The sequence below is a fragment of the Macrotis lagotis genome, chromosome X (genome assembly GCF_037893015.1).
Source record: "Macrotis lagotis isolate mMagLag1 chromosome X, bilby.v1.9.chrom.fasta, whole genome shotgun sequence".
Classification (NCBI taxonomy): Eukaryota; Metazoa; Chordata; class Mammalia; order Peramelemorphia; family Peramelidae; genus Macrotis; species Macrotis lagotis.
This window is the reverse complement of record NC_133666.1, coordinates 257,815,284-257,836,659: the sequence shown is the minus strand read 5'-3', so window position 1 is coordinate 257,836,659 and position 21,376 is coordinate 257,815,284. Positions and strand designations below refer to the sequence as shown.

At 35.8% G+C, this 21,376-nt stretch overlaps 1 protein-coding gene and 1 pseudogene across 1 annotated transcript; both read left to right on the top strand.

Annotated features, from left to right (window-relative positions):
* The first annotated feature begins 1,676 nt into the window (after positions 1-1,676).
* On the top strand, positions 1,677-2,866 carry LOC141499616 (forkhead box protein H1 pseudogene; annotated as a pseudogene).
* Positions 2,867-5,599: 2,733 nt separating this feature from the next.
* Positions 5,600-6,598, top strand: LOC141499015 (store-operated calcium entry regulator STIMATE). Its single transcript, XM_074201990.1, has 2 exons — positions 5,600-5,696; positions 5,907-6,598. Exons 1-2 carry the CDS (start codon positions 5,600-5,602, stop codon positions 6,596-6,598), a joined length of 789 nt encoding a protein of 262 aa, XP_074058091.1.
* Positions 6,599-21,376: the final 14,778 nt, after the last annotated feature.

Sequence of the window (21,376 nt, the reverse complement as noted above, 5' to 3'; positions counted from 1 at the left end):
ATAAAAACAATTTCTTTGCTTTTATGCACAAAAAGGAAACCATCTTTTTCTCAAAGAATCAACCTTGATTATAAACTCCATATTAAAAATGAGTTTAGGGGTGGCTAGGTGGCACAGTGGATAAAGCACTGGCCCTGGAGTCAGGAGTACCTGGGTTCAAATCCAGTCTCAGACACTTAATAATTACCTAGCTGTGTGGCCTTCTGCAAGCCACTTAACCCCATTTGCCTTGCAAAAAAAAAAAACTAAAAAAAAATGAGTCTGCCAATATTCATATAGGTCCCTACAGAGTTTGTCACTATACTTTTCACAAAATAGACAAGCTTGGGCAGGACACTACCCAACTAGGAGATTTAACTTCTGTTTAGATTATAAACAGAATCTAGGCGAATTCTTGCCCCAAAGCACTGAACCTATGCCCTCCATTGGAGTTTAGGGTGAGCCAGCTCATAAAGGAGAAACCCAACTAGAGTAGTCTGAGTGGAGATAGATTCCCCTGCCCGGATTTCTGAAGGTGATTGAGTCTCATAATGATCAAGCCATGTTCTCAACAAGAAGAACTGAAGAATTTTGACCCACCTCCTTATTTAAATCTCTACCAGACAAGGTTAATTTCTTTTGTCAGGGGCATTCTCTTCCTATTTTTAAAATATTTTATTTTTCCAACCACATGCAAAAAGTTTTCAACAAAAATTTTGCACCTCCCTCCATCACTTCCATTCTCCCTCCCCCTAACAAAAACCAACCTAATATAGGTTGTACTTATATAACATTATTAAATATACATACACATTGATCGTGCTGTGAAAGAAGAATCAAATCCGAAAAACTGAAAATAGTAAGCTTTGATCTCCATTTAGAATCCACAGTTCCCTCTCTGAATGCGAATGGTATTTTCCATCACAAGTCCTTTAGAATTGTCTTCTATTATTGGACTGCTGAGATGAAGAAGTTCATTGTTGATTGTCACGCAATGTTGCTGCTGTTCTGGTTGTGCTCACTTCACTCAACATCAGTTCATGCAAGTTTTTCCAGGCTTTTCTGAAGCCCCATCCCTTATGATTTCTTGCAGAACAATAATACTCCATCAATTCACATATCACAATTTGTTCAGTAATTTCCATATTGATAGACATGCCCTCAATTTTGAACTCTTTGTCACCACAAAAAAGTGCTGCTTTGAGTATTTTTGTAACTATGAAGGATTTTTTACCCTTTTTGTGAACTTTTTGGCATACAGATTTAGTAGTGATATTGCTAGATGAAAGGCTATGCAGTTTTATTGCCCTTTGGACATAGTTTCAAATTACTCCCCAGAAAGCTTGGATTGTTTACATAATTCCACCAATAATTCATTACTGTCCTAGTTTTCCCACATTCCTCTAACACTGATCAGTTTCTTTTTAGCAATATTGACCAATGTGTGATAGGTGTGAGGTGCTACCTCAGAGTTGCTTTAATTTGCATTTCTCTAATCAATAATTGTTTGAGCAATTTTCATAAAACTATAGATAGATTTACTCTCTTTTGAAAATAACTTTTTCATATCCTTTGATCTTTTATTAATTGGGGGATGACATATATTCCTACAAATTTGACTCAATTCTCTATATAGTTTAGAAATGAGTCATTTAGGTCCCAATTTCCTAGCTCAACACCTCTTTGTAAGGACTTCTATGCCCAATGCTGAGTCCTTCCCTTCCACAGTGCCCCAAGGGGGTGTCCAACACTGGCCCCTCACAGCAAGGGCTAGAGCCTGAACCAGAGCCAGAGCCCCCAAGAAGAAAAGAAAGAAGCAAACCTTTGGCATAAAAAATCTTCATACACCTATCTGGCCATGATATCCCTGGTGATCCAGGCTGTCCCAGCCCCGAGGCTCAAACTGGCCCAGATCATTCACCAAGTCCAAGTCCTGTTCCCCCTCTTCAAGGATGACTATGAAGGGTGGAAGTATTCCATCTAGCACTACCTCTCCTCCAACTGATGCTTCCATAAGTTGCCCAAGAACCTGGAAAAGCCACAGGCCAAAAGGAATTTTTGGGCAGTGGATATGAACCAAATCCATGCTAAGGCATTTCAGTGGCAAAACACAGCTGTGGCCCATCAAGGGGAGAGGGGTGGTCAGGGAAAAGCCTTTACCAAGGACCTGACCCTGTATGTTCTCTATGGCTGTCCTTTTTGACTACCTAGCCCCAACCTAGCCAGGGACTCATTCAGTATTGATTCCTTGCTTGGGAATATTCCAGAAGGGCCCCAGCCCCCACAACCATCATCTTCCTCTTCTTCTACTTCAGAACCAGTGTCCAAGCCCTTGGGCCCTCTCTCCAAGTCACAAGTAGCGTCTTTGTTGAGCCACGGACCTACTCCACTATGTTCTTCCTCCTCTCCCTCAGAGGTGGGACATTAGCCCCTCCAGCCTGTTCCTCTTCTACAGGGTACCTCAACCCAAGCAGGACTATTGGTATCTACCGGGGTGTCTCAGCTCCCTCCTTCTCTCTCTCACCTGAGCAAGGCTCCTGTCCTCTCCTTCCCCTTCCTGTAATTCAAGGCACTTCAAATCAGGTACCTCTATCAGAAACTGCCAGGTTCCCCCTTTGAAGATAACTTCCCACATCATACTCCCCAATATACACCCTAAATGGGGTGATGCCCCTGGCACAACTCCCACCTCCACCTTGCCCTCAGTGTCTGCCTTCCCCAGGCCCTTCCTATTGGGAGCTCCCTAAGGGACTTGGATGTTCTCTTTTAGATGGTGCCACCCAACAAGAGCATCTGTGATGTGTTGGTCACTCACCCCTTGGACGTGGTCTCTCCTAACCTCAGGGGTTCTAAACCAGGTATATTATTCACCTGGTGCAATATGTGAAGAAGTTAGACCAGGATCTCTCTCCCTTACATTCCTTACTTTTCTTCCAGAACCTCCACCCTCACCTGATTCCATATAAGAAAAATAAAGGAGATAAGGTTTATTGTGGGGGTTCCCAAACATTTTCATACCAAAGTCCCAGGTCCACAATTACAATCCTGTTGTACCTCCTTAGGGACTATCACCCTATTCCTATTACCATCTTTCTAATCATCATGGGAATTAAAACCAGAAAAAAATTTTAAAAATCAGTCTTTTGAAAATTTTATTACAGCCTTTTCCACTGTGAGGAAGAATCTCACTTTGTAGTTGGATACTAGTTGGAGCTGTGGGGACAGTTTTTTTTCACAGAATCTTAGAACTGGGAAGTACCCTTGAGATCACAAGAGTTTAGCACCCTAATTCTGCAGAAAAAAAAAATCATTGAGGGGAAGGAAGTATTCAAGGTTATCCAATGAGTTAAAACCCAAACTTAGACCCCCAACCCAATTTTCCTGACAGGACCCAGAATTCTTTCTACTATCCCGAGCCCCCAGCATTTCCACTAGACCCTTTCCTATCACAATTTCCCCCTCCATTCATCAGGTCCTGTCTATTCTTCAGTTTATATTATCTCTGGGCTGAAAGAAGAGGCTGGGACATTGCCTGTGGCCCCTCCCTTAAGCCTGGGGAGGGGAAGAACTAGCACCTTTCTTGTGGGGGTGCAGGGGTAGAGAAAAGGACATGTGTTGGTTGCTCTAGAGCTTCAAAGATTGTTGGGGGTCAGGGCACACAGGGATAAAGGGAATAAATGACTGAGGCACTTTAAAAAAAAAAGGAATGAGTCATTTATCAGAAACAATAGAGGTTTCTGCAAAAACTTTTCAATTTAATGTAATAAAAATTATGCATCTTGCATTTTATAATGTTCTCTATTTCTTCTTAGCTCAGAAATGCTCTCTTTTTCCATAGACCTGGGAGATAAACTATTCTTTATCCTCCTAATTTGCCTATGGTATCTTCTTTTATGTTTAAATCCTATACTCATTTTGACCTTATTTTGTTATAGGGTATACGATGTTCTGTGCCTATTGTTCTGTCAGACTATTTTCCTGTTTCCAGAGCAGTTTTTAATTAAAAAGTGAATTTTTATTTTTTGTACCTAATCTCTTTCACTGATTCCCCATTCTATCTTTTTTTTTTAATTTTTGCAAGACAATGAGTTTAAGTGACTGGCCCAAGGTCACACAATTAAGTAAATAAATGTCTGAACCAAGATTTGACTTCAGGTGCTCCTGACTCCAGGGATGCTGATATAACCACTTTGAATTCAGGTCCTCCTGACTCCAGGGATGTTGTTCCAACCCCTGTGCAATCTAACTGTCCCTCACCACTCTATTTCTTAGCCAGTACCAGACAATTATGGTGATGGATGTTTTATAATATGATTCAGTTCTAGTTTGGCTAGGTCTCTTTCCTTTGCATTTTTTCAATAATTCTCTTGATATTCGTGACCTTTTGTTTCTCCTGAAGAATTTAGGTATATACTAGTTCAATAAAGTAATTTTGATAGTTTGACTGTTTTGGCATTGAATAAGAAATTTAATGTAGGTAGAATTGTCATTTTTATCAAATTAGCTCAACCTACCCATTAGCAATTTACATGTGCCCAATTATTTAGAACTGATTTTATTTGTGTCAAAGGTGGTTTATAATTGTTTTCATATAGTATTTGAGTTTGTCTTGGCAATTAGACTCTAAAATATTTTAGGTTGTCTACAGTTACTTTAATTTTTAATGGATTTTCTCTTTTCTCTTGCTGCTGGGCTTTGTTGATATTATGTATAAAACTTGATGGTTTATGTGGGTTTATTTTATGTTGCAACTTTTCCAAAGTTGCTAACTGCTTTAAGTGGTGTTTTAGTTCATTTAGTTGATTAGAATTCTCTACGTATACTTTAACACCTGCAGAAAAAGAAGGGTTTTTTTTTCCTTCATTATCAATTCTAATTTCATCAATTTCTTTTTTCTTCTGTTATTGTTAAAGCTGACATTTTTAATACAGTAGTGAATAATAGTGTTGATAATAGGCATCATTCTTTCACCTTTGGTTTTATTAGAAATGCTCCTGGCTTATCCCCAATTAAATATAATGTTTGCTGATGGTTTTATAAAGATACTGCTTCTCATTTTGAGGAACACTCCATTTATTCCTATACACTCCAATGTTTTTTAATAGTAATGGGCACTGCATTTTGTTAAAAGATTTTTCAGCAGCTATTGAAATAATAATATTATTTCTGTTTGTTATTGATATGATCAATTGCACAGATAATTTTGATGCCCTCTTTCCTGCATGTCGGGGGTCGGCCCTGACCGCCTGGGTGGATAGGACCTCCCCGGGAGTGAGGTCAGACCAACCCAGAGAAGACACGGCTCCTTAAGGGGAGCAGTGGCTTCGCCTGGTTGGCCTGTGTCGCTTGCTCCAATCGGGTGGTAGGTTCTGCCCTCGGGGCGGATTGGGGTGGCAGCCCGGAAATAACTCCCTATATTAACCAGCGCCCTGAGCTATTCGGGGGATCCCTCTGCACCTAATAAAACATATGCCTCCTGAAGACGTGTCTGCCTGAGTCCCTCCTCGCTGATTCCCGGGGGAGGGAAATACCAGGGACGCCTGAAGCAGTGCCCACTGAGGAGCTCACTCGGGGGTCCGGGGAAGAAGACCCCGGACAGAACTGGCGCCCGAACAGGGACATGAACGAGCGGGGCTGCGAGAACGGAGCCTTCATGGACAGCTTCGGCATCTTCCTGCAGGGGCTGCTCGGCGTCGTGGCCTTCAGCACCTTAATGCGTGGGGAAGAAGGATTCTTACCATGCATGATACTTCCATTGTTGGCAGCTAATGAAGAAATATTTTGCCTATTGGCTGACTAAGCGAGTACAAAGTTGAAACCACCACCAACAAAATCCTATTTTCTTTTCTGTAGTTTGATCTGCCACAGTAAAGACCTATTGCTCTGACTTCCTATGACCCGAAGGACCCATAGATGACTTCTTATGATCAAACGATTCAGAGAACCAAAGCATGAAAGGCGTCCATGGAGGATATGGTTTCTTGATACCTCCAAACAAGCCATAGGAATGTTATTCATCCACTTTGCAAATGTCTACTTATCAGACCTTACTGAAGAGGACCCTTGTTCACTGTATCTTATCAACTTCCTCCTCGATGCCACCCTGGGGATGCTGCTGATCTACGCAGGGGTGCGAGCCGTCAGCATTCTGGTGGAGTGGCAACAATGGGAGTCCCTTCGATTTGGAGAATATGGAGACCCACTGCAATGTGGTGCCTGGGTTGGGAAGTGTGCTCTGTACATCGTGATCATGATGTTTGAGAAAACCATCATCATCATCGTCCTCCTAATACCTCAGTGGAAAAAGGTAGCTCTTTTGAATCCTATTGAGAACCCCCAGCTGGAGTTGGCCATTGTCATGCTGATAGTTCCTTTCTTCGTCAATGCATTAATGTTTTGGGTTGTGGATAATTTCCTTATGAAAAAGGGAAAGACAAAAGCCAAGCTAGAAGAAAAAGAAACTAGCTTGGACTCAAGAAATGGAAGTAAAGTCCGGTATAGGCGGGCTGCATCCCATGAAGAATCTGAGTCGGAAATATTAATGTCTGCTGATGACGAAATGGAAGAGTCAGATGCAGAGGAGGACCTTCGAAGACTGACCACCTTGAAGCCCGAATAGCTCAGGGCGCTGGTTAATATAGGGAGTTATTTCCGGGCTGCCACCCCAATCCGCCCCGAGGGCAGAACCTACCACCCGATTGGAGCAAGCGACACAGGCCAACCAGGCGAAGCCACTGCTCCCCTTAAGAAGCCGTGTCTTCTCTGGGTTGGTCTGACCTCACTCCCGGGGAGGTCCTATCCAGCCAGGCGGTCAGGGCCGACCCCCGACACCTGCATTCTTGGTATAAATCCTACTTGAGAATATCATATTATCCTAGTGGCATCTTACAGTAATCTCTTCACTAATATTTTATTAAAATTTTTCATCAATAGTCATTAGGAAAATTGTTATATAATTTTCTTGCTTTTTATTCTTCCTGATTTAGGTAACGTTGCCATATTGGTATCATAAAAGGAATTTCTCAGAACTCCATCAACTACTTTTTAAAACAGTTTATATACAATTGAATGGAACTGTTCTTTAAATTTCTGGTAGAATTCAGTTGTGAATCCTGCTGATTCTGGAGATTTTTTCCTTAGGGAATTCATTGATGACTTGTTAAATTTCTATTTTTTTCTGAAATGGGGTACTTTAAGTATTTGATTTCTTCTTTGTTAGTATGGGCAATTCATACTTTTGTAAATATTAATTCATTTCTTTTAGATTGTCAAATTTATTGACTTTGAATTGGGTAAAGTAACTGAAATGTTACTTTAATTTCCTCCTCATTGGAGGTGAAGTCACCTTTTTCATTTTTGATTCTCATATTTTGTTTTTCTTCTTTTTTTAATCAAATTAACCAAATGCTTATCTTTTTATTGCTTTTTCCCTAGAACCAACTCTTAATTTTATTTATTAGGTTAATACCTTTCTTATTTTTAATTATATTAATCTCTCCTTTGATTTTTCAGAATTTCTAATTTGATTTTTATTTGGGTATTTTTACTTTGTTCTTTCTCTAGCTTTTTTTATTTACATGCCCAATTCATTGATCTTCTTTTTCTCTATTTTATTCATGCAAGCTTTTAGAGATGTAAAATTTCCCATAGCTCTTTCGACTACATTCTACAAGTTTTGATAATTTGTCTCCTTATTGTCAATGTCTTGGATAAAATTATTAGCTATTTCAAGAATTTGTTTGATCCACTCATTCTTTAAAATTAGGTTAATTAGTTTCAAATTATTTAACATTATTTTTATTGCATCATGATCAGAAAATCATGCATTTGATATTTCTACTTTTCTGCAGTGGATTATGATGTTTTGGTGTGCTAATATGTGGTCAAGTTTTGTGTAAGTGCCATATATGCTGAGAAAAAGGTAGCTTCCTTTCTATCCCCATTCAGTTTTCTCTAGAGGTCTGTCATGTCTAACTTTTCTAACTTTTTATTCACCTCCTTAACTTTCTTCTTACTATTTTGTGGTTAGATTTATTTAATTCTGAAAGAGAGTGGTTGAGATTGCCCAGGGTAAATTACTATGCCCTCCTTTAACTCAGATAGTTTCTCCTCTATGAATTTGTATGCTATACCACTTGATTGGAGTTTAGTATTGAAATTATTTCATTGTCTGTGGTACCATTTAGGAAGATGTAATTTCCTTCCTTATCCCTTTTAATGAGATCTATTTTTGTTTTTGCATTGTCTGAGGGTAGGATTGCTACCCCACCTTTTTCAACTCAACTGAAACATATTTTCTCCATCCTTTAACTTTAACCCTGTGTAGATCTCTGTTTCAGATGTGGTTTTTTGGTAAACAATGTAAGATTTTTGTTTTTAATCTGCTCTGTTATCCTCTTCAATTTTATGGGAGAGTTCATGTCATTCACATTCACATTTATAATTACTAACTCTTTTTTGCCCTCCATCCTATCTCCCCTCTATTTGTACTTTTCTTTCTCCTTTCACACCATCCCTCTGAATTCCACCCCTCTTAATTTGCCCCTTTCTATCAGTTCCCTACCTTTTATTTCCCCTTTTGCTTTGCTCTATTTCATTACTTCCTTTAATCAGTCCCTCCTTCTCTTCCTAATAACTGAAGAATAAGATGAATTTTGAAAGATATCTGAGTGTGTTTGATTCCGTCTTTGAGGCAAATCTAAAGAAATCAAGATCCCCTCCCTTCTTTCCCTCTACTGTAATAGGTCCTTTTGTGCCTCTTAATGTAATATGATTTACCCTATCCTGCATCCCCCTTCCTCCCATCTCATAAAACCCCCTATTTTAATTTCATCAAATCAATTTAGGTCCACAGCTGCAGTCTAAGTATATTTCTTCTAATAGAATTACAATTCTCAAAAGTTATGAGACTTTTCTTTCCATAAAGGTATATAACAACTATAATCTTATTGAAAAATGATCTTTCTTCCTATCTGTTTACCTTTTTAATGTACATTTTGTGTCTACTGAATGATTATCAGATTTTCTGTTCAGTTCTCTTTTTTTCATCAGGAAAGTTGAAAAAATATCCATTTTCCCCTGAAATTATTGCTGAGTTTTTCTAAGTAGTCGATTATTGGCTGTAATTGAAACATCTTTGACCTCCAGAAGATCATATTTCAGATCCTTTGATTCTTTAATATTAATGTTGCCAGGTCTTGCATAATCCTGACTGGGGCTCCTCAGTATTAAGACTTTTGTTTTTGTTTTTTTGTTTCCTGGCTGCTTTCAGTATTTTTCTCCTTCACCTGAATTTTCTGAAATTTGTTTACAATATTAGTTGGCAATTTCATTTTTCAATCCCTTTTGGGAGGTGAGCTATGTATTCTTTCATTGACTTCTTTGCCTTCTGGTACTTGAAAATTTTTCTTGATGATTTCCTATAAGATGTTGACTAGGCTCTGTTTCCAACCATGGTTTTCAGGTAGTCCAATAATTCTTAAATTTATCTCTCCAAGATCTGTTTTCTGGGTCAATTGTTTTTCCAGTGAAATATTTTACATTTTGTTCTTTTTTTTTCATTTTTAATATTGTTCGAATGATTCTCTTTATTTAATTGTTTGTTTGCTTGCTTATTTTTGGTTGATTTATTCTTGATGTCTATTGAAGTTATTAGTCTCCATTTGCCTGAGTCTATTCATCAATGAATTATTTTCTTCAGGTAGCTTTTGCAGTTCCATTTCTATTTGATTAATTTTATTTTTAAAGGAGCTATCATATTTTTCATTTATCATTTCATTTTCCCAATTGAATTTTTATAGGATTTGCTTTCTTCTGTCAGTTTTTGTGCTTCCTTTTGCAAGATGTTTAATTTCTCTTGCATTTCTTACCCAATTTTACTGCTTGATTTCTGTAATCCTTTATGAATTCTACCACAAATCTTTTTGATATGGAGACCAATTTCTATTCTCTTCTGCAGCTTTATATATAGTGGCTTTTCCTTCCATTCTCTTTTGAGATGATGTTTGGCCTGTCCTTATCTAAAGACCCTGCTTTTCACTGAACTTTCTCGCTCATTTTGATTTTTTTTCACTGGGAACCATCCCACAATTCTTGTATTAGGGAAGGGGTCCATTCAACTTTCTGTATTGAGAAACCCAGATGTCTACTCACTGGCCTGGGATCTTCCATGTTGGAAACTCCAGGGGGTTGCAAACTGGGACATTAGTGTTTTGAATTTCAACTGCTTGCTCTCTGAACCATTCCTGTTGGGAATGCTGGCAGCTTGCTTACTAGGTTAGGTCTTCTAGGTTGGACATGCTAGTGATTTGCTGTCCAGTCCAGTCATGTTGACTAAATGGAAGGCTGGGGTACCTGTTGGAATGTTCACTGCTTGTCTGTTGTGTCATTAATCTGCTGAGTTTGAAATCAAGGAACTTCTGCTGGAGATCTCTCCTGTTACTTAAAACTTCTGGTTGATTCAATTTGACTTTTCATTCTCTGCCTTGGGAACACTAATGCACCACCAAGACAGACCTTGCTGGAAGATGTTCCATTTTGTTCTTTTATGCATTCTGTCACTACAAAATCCATTAAGAGGCTTGATTAATGTTTCTGTGGGAATTTCAGGAGTGCTTAAAAATGTTCATGGCTTCTCTCTGCCATTTTGGCTTTGCTCCATCATGCATTCCCTTTTAAAAAACATATTTAAACACTCAGAATCTCCAATAGTATCTTTGGTTCCTGAAATAAACCACTGACCATCAATTTATTGATTATTGGATAAACTAATTATTAAATTGATTATTAATTACCCAGAAACTCTATCCCTCTTTTTTCTGACTATTCATGGCCCCTTTGGGGATTTTCTTGGCAAATAACTTGAGGATTTTGCCATTTCCGTCTCTGCTCTTTTTACAGATAGGGGAAAAAGATACGTTAAATGCCTTGCCAATGTCAGTAAGCTGGTAAAAGTCTGCGGCCAGATTTGAACTCAGGTTTTCCTTACTCCTGACTTAGTTCTCTGTCCATTTTATCACCTACCTGTTTCCCTTATAAGGACTAGATTGATTTATAAATGAACTTTTATCAAGCATTTAAAGAAAAATCAATTCTAAAATTATATAAACTGCTTGGAATATTGGAAAAGAAATGGCACTACAGATATGATCCTGATAATAAAACTAAAGAGATCCAAAGTTATTGGACACATGGTGGTATTTGTCATAAAATCTACAGTATTCTTTCCTAGATAAAGATTTTTGATTCTAAAAAGAAGAAATTAAAATGTAATATTATGGGAAATTGTAATTATAATTTAAAGAACTTCCCTTTCCAATATTTGCTTGTAGCCAAGGGTCTTTTACTCCTCAAATATAATCATACTATTTGCTTTGAGCTCTTCAATAATTTATTCTATATTTAAGCATAGCAAAGCAGGAAAACAAGTTTTCTTACTCAATTGATTTTATCTGTCGCCAAAAGATCACTTCTTGTGATGAAATTCTTTATTAATGAAATCCATAGCTAGATTTCTCCCAAATTCAGAACTTGATTGAATGAGGTCTGATATGACCTTGAGGGCTATCCTAAGAGGTCAATTTCTCTTATCTCCTAATCCTGCCAACAGGAATTTATATTGGAAGAAATAGGTCTCCAAATATAACTTATATTTAGCTCCTGTCAAGAGTCTGAGACAACTGATTCATCTTGTGGACAGCCTTGCCATTTATCCTCTTAACTGGCTATCGATGGAGCATGTCCATACGTTCAGTGTGAAGGTGCTAATAGAAACCCTATACCAATGCTATATACTCTGTAAGCTCAAATTAAATGGGTAATCCCCACCTTGCCATGTAGCACTAAAAAATGATAAAGGTATCCCCAGTACATAGCATAATATCTGTTATATTGTATGTGACTAATAAACCTTTGGTTGATTATCACATATTCACTCTTCATATATTTAAGACTTTCATACACACATCAATATGTGTATAAGTATATATGCACATGTATGAATATAGGTGTATGCATTCACACACACACACACACACACACATCTACCCACATATGTGAAGAAACTTCACTACAATGCCTTCCACGGTGTCCTCCTTATAGAGTTACATTTCTTTTTTTCCCTTTTCTTTTTTTAATAAAGGCAATGGTATTAAGTGACTTGCCCAAGGTCACACAGTTCAGCAATTATTAAGTGTATCTGAGGCCAGATTTGAACTCACGCCCTCCTCACTCCAAGGCCAGTGTTCTATCCACTGCACCACCTAGCTGAACCTACATTTTTTTAATGATATAAATGGTGATATTTGTCACCAACTGCTTTCCTTAAATCATACTATAAGTGATAAGCAAGAAAGCCTCATTCTGTTAGGCCTCTATATATAATATTGAAGAGCCTAGAATTTAAATTGAAATACAGATTTCCTTTATAATTTAAATAAATTGTTTCCCTCATTGGTCCTCTTACACAAAAAATGGGCAGATGATATGAAACACATTATAAGACTGAAATTTAATTCAGTGCAATTTAATACAGTAAGTATTTACAAAAATTACACCTACTGTATTATTAGCACTGCTTTTGCAAGCATAGATACATAGTACCAACTACTTCAATTTTTATGTCTTCAGCTTGAAAAAAGTGACTAAATCATTAGGAAGTATGATAGGTAATGTGGAGACCACCAGAGCTTATTGTCATTGAACAGGAAAGGGGCATGTGAACTGCTGCAATAAAAATAAAGATCTCTAAATGTTGAGGTATCAGACTTATTCAGGAGAGACATTTTGGAAGACATTATATAATATTTTTTAAAAAACTTTTTTTTAAATTTTTATTTTGCTTTAATAACAAATTAGACATTTGTATATACAAAGTGAACTAGAAAAGGGATTGTACATAAAACAGAAAGTCTCATATATATACATATATATATATATATATATATAGCTGTATTTTCTTTTAAAATATATAATATTATTCTGTGTGTAGCAATGTGTTTGATACACCCCAAAGGAAAGAGTATATGCTAAAAATAAGTGATTTCTCTATATTTTTAATTGTAAAAATATTCAATATTTTCAACACTGCTCAGAAACTGAAATAATAGACCTCTTGCAGTAGACATAAAATGGTTTTCCTAAGGACTGTAGCAAACTTTAATGATGATGATTTTAAACAATTTTATAGACCTTTACAATTTATGTATATATATATATATATATATATATATTTATTGCATCTATATTTGAACCTTATAATAACCCTATGACATAGAAAAAAGATTGGTAATTGTGCTCTTTAACACATTTAAAAGTATTAGAAAACACTTTCATCAAACTAAAGTAGTTGGTATATTTTATCATAATTTTATAAATAAGTAATCTACAGAGATGGTTTCAAGCATGCCACTGGACCTACTACCCCCTGAAGCACTTCATTATATTTTTGACTAGTTCTAATTTTTAACAGCTCTTTCTTCTATTATAGAAGACATTTGAAAACAAGTCTTTTGGGATCTCTCTCTCTCTCTCTCTACACCATTTACCATCTAAGTAAAGACTTAATAAAATTTCTGATTTGTAGAATTCTCAAATTTGATGAACTTATCATATAGTATACTTTGGGTGAAATCTACAGATCTGTAGATCTGATTTTAAAATTTTCAGTTGGGAGCAGCTAGGTGGCGCAATGGATAGAGCCCTGGCCCTGGAGTCAGGAGTACCTGAGTTCAAATACGGCCTCAGATATTTAATAATTGCCTAGTTGTGTGGCCTTGGGCAAGCCACTTAACCCCATCGCCTTGCAAAATCCTAAAAAAATAAAAATAAAAATAAAAAAATAAATAAAATTTTCAGTTGGAACATTTTCACCTCAGAAATCAGCAACTATTACAAATCCAGCCTTGTTTTATTGTTTTGTTAATTGTCTAGGCTTATTAAAGACATGAAGAAAATGTGAATAATGTAGATTAAACATCAAACATAAAAGTGGGTATTGTATAATTTTGTGGGGGGTGCACACAATAAGTCATTGTATCACTTTTCAGGATCAGTTTGGAATGGATATTGTAAAACATAAATTTTTCTGTTTCTCTTCCTCTAATAATCAATTGTAAATATGAATGTAGAGAGTTCACTTCTGTTTGTAAAAATGTCAGTTTCTTCCTTTGAAAAACAAAAAGTATGCCTGATTACCTTCCTGATAACAATGCCCCATTTTATCAACAGTCAGAGAATGGCACAAAGAATGAACAAAGGGGAGAATTCCTTGATTTTTTGGAAATTTGTAGATAACAAAGCCTGTATATCCTTAGTCAAGATTCTTTCATCCCCAAATGGAATTCCTGTCAAATGTGACATGAAGCAGCCATCCTGAAAACAGGGAAGTTATAAAATTATACTGCGATTTCATTAGCTGTTACCAATCATTTTATGGGCCTTTGTGTAATTCTTATAAAAAGATAGCCCAAAACTCTTACTTTGAGTAAGTTTGAGCCAGTTTCTAACTGGCTCCCATTCGTGAATGTATACCGTAAATCTATTGAATTTAATAAATAGGTATATTTACCTAATTGTTTTGTCTTTATTGAAGTCAAACTTTTGGAGATTGATAATATATTCTGACTAACCTTCCAATTTGGAGATTCTATCAATATGCAAAATTATTTTCCACAATAATCATGTAAATGGCTATCCAGTCTGATAAAATATTTCCAGTTATGGAAAACTCTTTTCTTTCTATTTTAATTAAGGCAATGATGTTAAGTGACTTTCCCAAGGTCACACAGCTAGGCAATTAAGTGTCTGAAACTGGATTTGAATTCACGTCCTCCTGACTGCAGGGCCAGTGCTCTATCCAACTGTACCGCCTAGCTGCCCTGAAACTTATTCTTTCACAAAGTGATTTTTCTGAATTTTTATATTTTCTAATTATTTAAAAGTTGTTCCTTATATTGAGTTAAAATCTGATTCCATATATCTTCTAATTATTAGTCTACTTCTACTCATATGGTCTCTAAACTTAGAAAGAATAAATGGATTCTCTCCTCCATATATTCTTACCAGACCTTTTTCAAGAATATCCAATATCATAATTATTTTAAGATGGAAATGTATGATAAAACTATTAAAGGTGGAGACTGGTGGCAATGCTATAGGGAACTTCCATCCATCATGTCAGTCGGTCATTAATGAACACTGAGAGGATGATTATTAAAGAAACTAGAAATTTTATAAAGAAGTTGACACAAAAGCCTTGATCAAAAAAAAAAAAAACCCAGAAAACATCATGCTGGAATTATAAGGGAAAACTGTCCAAATCTGCTCAAACAAGAAAATTCACAGAATTCACAGAACCTCCTTCAGAAAGAGACCCTAGCATAAAAACTCCAAGTTCTTTCACAGCCAAATTCCAGAACTGTCAGGGGAAAGAATGTTTCAAGCAGCAATAAGAAAAGAATTCAGATACAAAAGAAATATAATCAGATTCACACAAAGTAAACAATATTTTTAAATGGGAACTAATATGAAACAGGTTCTTCAATATGTTTCCAATCTACTGGGTAAGCAGTACAAACACAAAATATTTTTTCCATTGTAATTAATAATCAATTTATTACTTAGGTTAATGACAATCATTAAATTGATGTTTTGTGATTTCTCTTGGAAGGTAAAAACAAAACCATGGATATCTCTGAATGTTTAAATACTTTTGAACAACAAGGTCCAAATAGGTAGGTGAAAAATCAACACTGAAATTTTTTTTAAAACATTCATTGTTGCAACATTTTGAGTTCCAAATTTTTCTCCCTTCCCACCAAGACAGCAAATAATCTGATAAAGGATATACATGTACCATCACAAATATAAAAATCATAAAAGAAACAATGCTTAATAAAGACTGCTTAATAAAATGTTTCATGATCCAATATTTTCCAGGTATCACTTGGATTTCAACTAATCAGAATTAGGAATTAGGGCCCCATGTGGACTAATAAGTCACAGCTATTTGTTTTTTCCTTCCTACTCATGTTACCGCCCTTTAGAAAGAATTATATTCCATTTTTTAAAAATGAAAAAATGGACTTATGGCCAAGATGTCAAAGAGAAGTCAGACACTGTCTTAAGGTCTCCTGCTTTCCCACAGACTAATATGAATCAAGCCTCTTAACAGAATTAAGATCCACAAAATCCAGAAAGAGCAAATGAGAAGTATATCTACCAATAAAGTCTGTCTCAAGGGAATGTGAGTGAGCCAGGAGCAGAGAGCAGAGAGCCAACGCCGGGGCAGTGGGATGAGACCTGGGTTTAACCAGCCTTCGAAGCTTTGGCTTTGTAAGTGGGCAGGAAAGCTCCAGAGTGATTGGAGGAAGAGTTCCAGTGCAGTGTACAGGAAAGGTCCAGCATAGCAGCTAGACATCAATCTGGTCAGCTCTGCTGGCCTGGAAGATCAGGGCCACCAACCCTGTATTTTCTAGTTTAGTGCCCCCCACCGCTGCCGGAGAAAGAGACTCTTCTCAGAACAAACACAGTAACAAACTCCCCTCCCCCAACTCCAGGTTCAGGTATGGGTAGCAAAGCTCTCTCAGTACTAACTGAATAATAAGTAACTATATAGCCCAAGGATCCATCAGCACACATTGTTGAAGGATAATTCAGACCCTGTTGCTCCCTCCATGCCCTCAGACCTAGGGAGTAGGCCACAGATCAAGGTCACAAATACTCCAGAGAAAGCCTCTAGCATCCCCTTTTGGCTGGCATACTTAGATTTACTAAGCCCAGGGAGCAAAGCCTCTGAGGAACCAGCCTCTCCCTCAACACAAGATCCTAGAAAAATGAAGAAAATCCAGATGAAGGTGGGGGGGCTCCATTGAAAGCTACCTTGATGACTAAGACCCTAACTCAGAGCTCGAACTTCTGAGGAGAATATAAATTGGTCCTTAGCCCAGAAAGACTTCTTTATTTTTTGTTCAAGGAAATGGAGTTAAGTGACTTGCCCAAGACCAATGCCCAAGGCCCAAGGCCAATGAATTTCAAAGAATGGAATCCATGAAAACTAATGATTTCATGAGACAACAAGAATATGTTAAACAAAACCAAAAAAATAAAAAAAATAGAAGAAAGCATAAAATACCTCGTTGGCAAAATTGCTATCTAGAGAACAGATCTTGAAGAGACAATTTAAGAATTACTGTCCTTCCTGAACACACAGGATAAAAAAGATCCTGGACTCAATATTTCAGGATCTTTTGAAGGAAAATTTTCCTGGTATCATGGAACCAGAAAGCAAATTAGTTATTGAAAGGATTTATCAATCACCTCCTGAAATGGATCCCAAAATGAAAACACCAAAGAATTTTGTGGCCAAATTCTAGAACTACCAGATAACTTTGGTTAGTTAGCTTGATTTGTTGGTTTGTTTTGTTAGTTTAGTTTGATTTTAAAAAAAGAAACAATAAAGTCAAATTACTAGTAACATAAATGAAAAAAAGAACTCACCACCAATGAGGCAGAAATTAATAATTCAGAATCATTTTGCCCAACTGTATGCCAATAAATTTGATAATGCAAGTGAAATGGATGGATATTTACAAAAATATAAGCTGCCCAGGTTACATGAAGAGAAAATAAATATCTAAATAACCCTATTTAAGGAAAAAGAAATTCATCAAACTATCTTTGAACTCCCTAAGAAAATATCTTTAGGGCCAGATGGTTTAACAAGTGAATTTTATCAAGCATTCAGGAATAATTGGTTCGAATTCTCTTTATACCCTTTGGAAGACAGGTGAAGACAGAACTCTGCCGAACTCCTTCTATGACACCATTATGGTATTGATACATAACCTGGAAGAATCAAAATAGAGAAATAAAATTATAGACCTATCTCCCTGATGAATATAGATGCAAAAAATCTTAAATAAAATGTTAGCAAAGAGTGATTACAGCAAGTTATCAATAGGATAATACATTATGATCAAGCAGAATTTATCCCAGGAATGCAGGTTGGTTCAATATGAGTAAAACTGTTAGTATAATTGATTATATCAATAATGAATCTAACAGATTTCATATGATTATCTCAATAGATGCTGAAAAAAGCCTTTGACAAAATTCAGCACCTTTTCCTACTCAAAACACTAGAGAGCATAGGAATAAATGGATTGTTCCTTAGAATAATAAGCAGTATCTATTTGAAACAATCAACAAACATTATATGCAATGGGGATAGGCTAGAGGCATTCCCAGTAAGATCAGGGGTGAAACAAGTATGCCAATTATTACCACTGCTATTCTATTATAAATATTAGCTTCAGCAATAAGATAAGAAAAAGAAATTGAAGGAATTAGAATTGGGAAGGAAGAAAGAAAACTCTCACTCTTTGCAGATGACATGATAATATACCTAGGCAATTCTAAAATTCATCTAAAATTACTAGAAATAGAAACTTTAGCAAAGTAACAGGCTATAAATTAAACTGATATAAATCCTCAGCATTTCTATATATTGGGAAGTAATTTTTACAACTAGTATTTCTGACAAAGCAAAATTGACAAAATCTGACAAAAGCAAAATTTATGAAAAAAAATTCCCCAATTGACATATGGTCAAAGGATATACAAAGGCAATTTACAGATGAGTAAATCAAAACTATCCATAGTTATATGAATGCTCTAAATAATTACTGATTAGATAAATGCAAATTAAAGTAGCTCTGAGGTACAATCTCACACCTATCAGATTGGCCAATATATCCGGAAATAACAATGTTCAATGTTGGAATGGATGTGGGAAGTCTACAATGTTGGTAGGGCTGTGAACTCATCCAACCTTTCTGGAGAGCAATCTGGAATTATAACCGAAGGGCAATAAAATGTACATACCCTTTGATCCAGCAATACTACTCCTGGATCTATACCCTGAAGCAATCTTTAAAAAGGGTAAAAACATCACTTGTATAGCTCTGTTTGTGTCAGCAAATAATTCAAAATTGAGTGAATGTCCATCAATTGGGGAATGGCTGAACAAATGGTTGTATGTGTATGTTATGGAACTCTCTTGTTCTATTAGAAACCAAGAGATGGGATTTCAGAGAAACCTGGAAAGACTTGCATGAACTGATGTTGAGCAGGATGAGCAGAACCAGAAGAATATTATATACTCTTACAGCAACATTCTGTGATGATCAACCCTAATGTATTTACTCATTTCATCAATGCAATAATCAGGGACAATTTGAAAGTACCTGAGATGAAGAATGCCATCTGCATCCAGAGAAAGATTTGTGGAGTTTAAACAAAGACAAGTTTATTACCTTCAATTTTTTAAAGTGTCTTATGTACTACATAATTTTGCTATCTCTAATATTTCATTTTCTCCTCAAGGATATGATTTTTCTCTGAATGCATTCAATTTTGATCAATGTATAGCATGGAAAAAATATAAAAATTATCAGACTACTTTCTGTGGGGGGATTGGGGAAGGGAAGGGGAAAAATTGTAAAATTCAAATCCTTACCAAAAAACTTACCAAAAACTATCAGTGTATATAATTGGAAAACAACTAAAATATTAACAAAAATATGTAGAATGACAACTTCTCTATGTATTTATTTCACTAGTATCTGGAAATCTAATTCCTTTTACTTTTATCTGATTCATATTTCACTTTTTCCCAATAACTCTTTATTGCATTGTATTTATCCACTAATATTAAAGACCAATGACATCAGAAACCTCAGCCCTAGAATTTTCTTGAGCATGTCTTAAATGGAGATAAACTTTGTTCTTAGGAAACTCAATCTACTTCTGTCAACATTAAACTTCATTTCAGTTTTGTAATATATAATTCCTTGGAGAAATTTAAGTCTCTCAGGGTAACTGCTATTCTTTCTCCTAAATTGGTTTGTCTTTGGGTAAGATATAATCAACTTTGATAGCTTTATTGTTGGGAAAATTGCCAGTAGACAACAAACATCCCTTAGCATTTCAGATCAATTGAAAATGCAAGGTGTTGTTGATTACTTCTATAAAAAGAGGCTAAACTCCAAAATAATGAAATAGGCTTGAAAGTCCTCTTCTTAGTTTAGGAACCCAAATCAAATTAATATTTATTGAGTACATAAAAGACCAAATATAAGCATGTGGTCTTTGGTCTCTTTTCTCCATATAAGATTCTCTTCTCTCTTCATTTTTCTTTTTCTATCACTGATATCCCTTTCTTCTCTATCATTGATTATCTCTCCTCAGCTCTCTTTTGTATGCAGAAAGATACAGACCCTAACTATATCTATACTACTATATGTACGTTAATTATGTATATAATTATATGTGGAGATCCATAGAGATTTATGCATGTTGAATTAATATGCAGCTTTTTTATATTGTCTTTAAAAGTCTGTATTGAATGTTTATATTCCTATACTGTCACTTAGACCTTTAGATATTTAGCTTATGTATGATTTGGAAGGACATCAACATGACCTCCTTTTCTATTTCTACCAACCCAATAGGTCTTGCATAATTAATAAAAATGAGATCTATGTCTGACTAGACAGATGGAAAAGCTTCTGATTTATAACAATGCAAGATTTTTTTACATCTATGTGTGATGAATACACCCAGAATGAAACTGGTGACTCTCAGGGTTATCTCACTTTTGAATAGAGAAATCTGATGACTATTTCAAGACTCTAGAAAAGAGCCTTTCAACTGGGGTCTATAGTTGTGGCAAAGAAGAGTAGGATAGATTTCATCAGAAATTTGAATAGGGAAAAATATGGATGTTCTGAGATATATATATATATGTGTGTGTGTGTATATATATATATATGCATATATATATATATAGTTGCCTCTCTAATTGAAATATAAGCTTCTATAGGGAGGAAGAATTAGTTTTGCTTTTTTTCTTCTCTCTATAGCATTAAATACAGTGATCAAAACATAGTCAGCATTTAAAGATTTTGGGGGTTCCAACAAAACACCCTCTGAATGAATCTCTCTTTCTAGAAAATTTAATGGTTTGATAATTCATTAAATAGTTTGTCATGACTAAAAAATTCATCATTCATAGTCAGCCTCCTGACTTATAAGTTGTTGAATTGGTTGCCATCTGTACTATTGATGAAATTACTCATGATAATGATAGTAGCTAGAATTTCCAGAGCACATGAAGATTGAGTATGTTAAATATATTATCTCATTTGAATCTATGAAATCGGGGATAAAGGCTCATCTTCTTTCATTATGCTTTTATTATGCACAAGAGACCTTTATGTTATTTTTAAAATGATGATTAGGATTAATATTACTACTTTGAGAGATTATGATAGATTCTCATTCCCATGAGAAACTTTGATTTTACTAGGTAGAAAATTGGAAAGGTACTGATCAATTT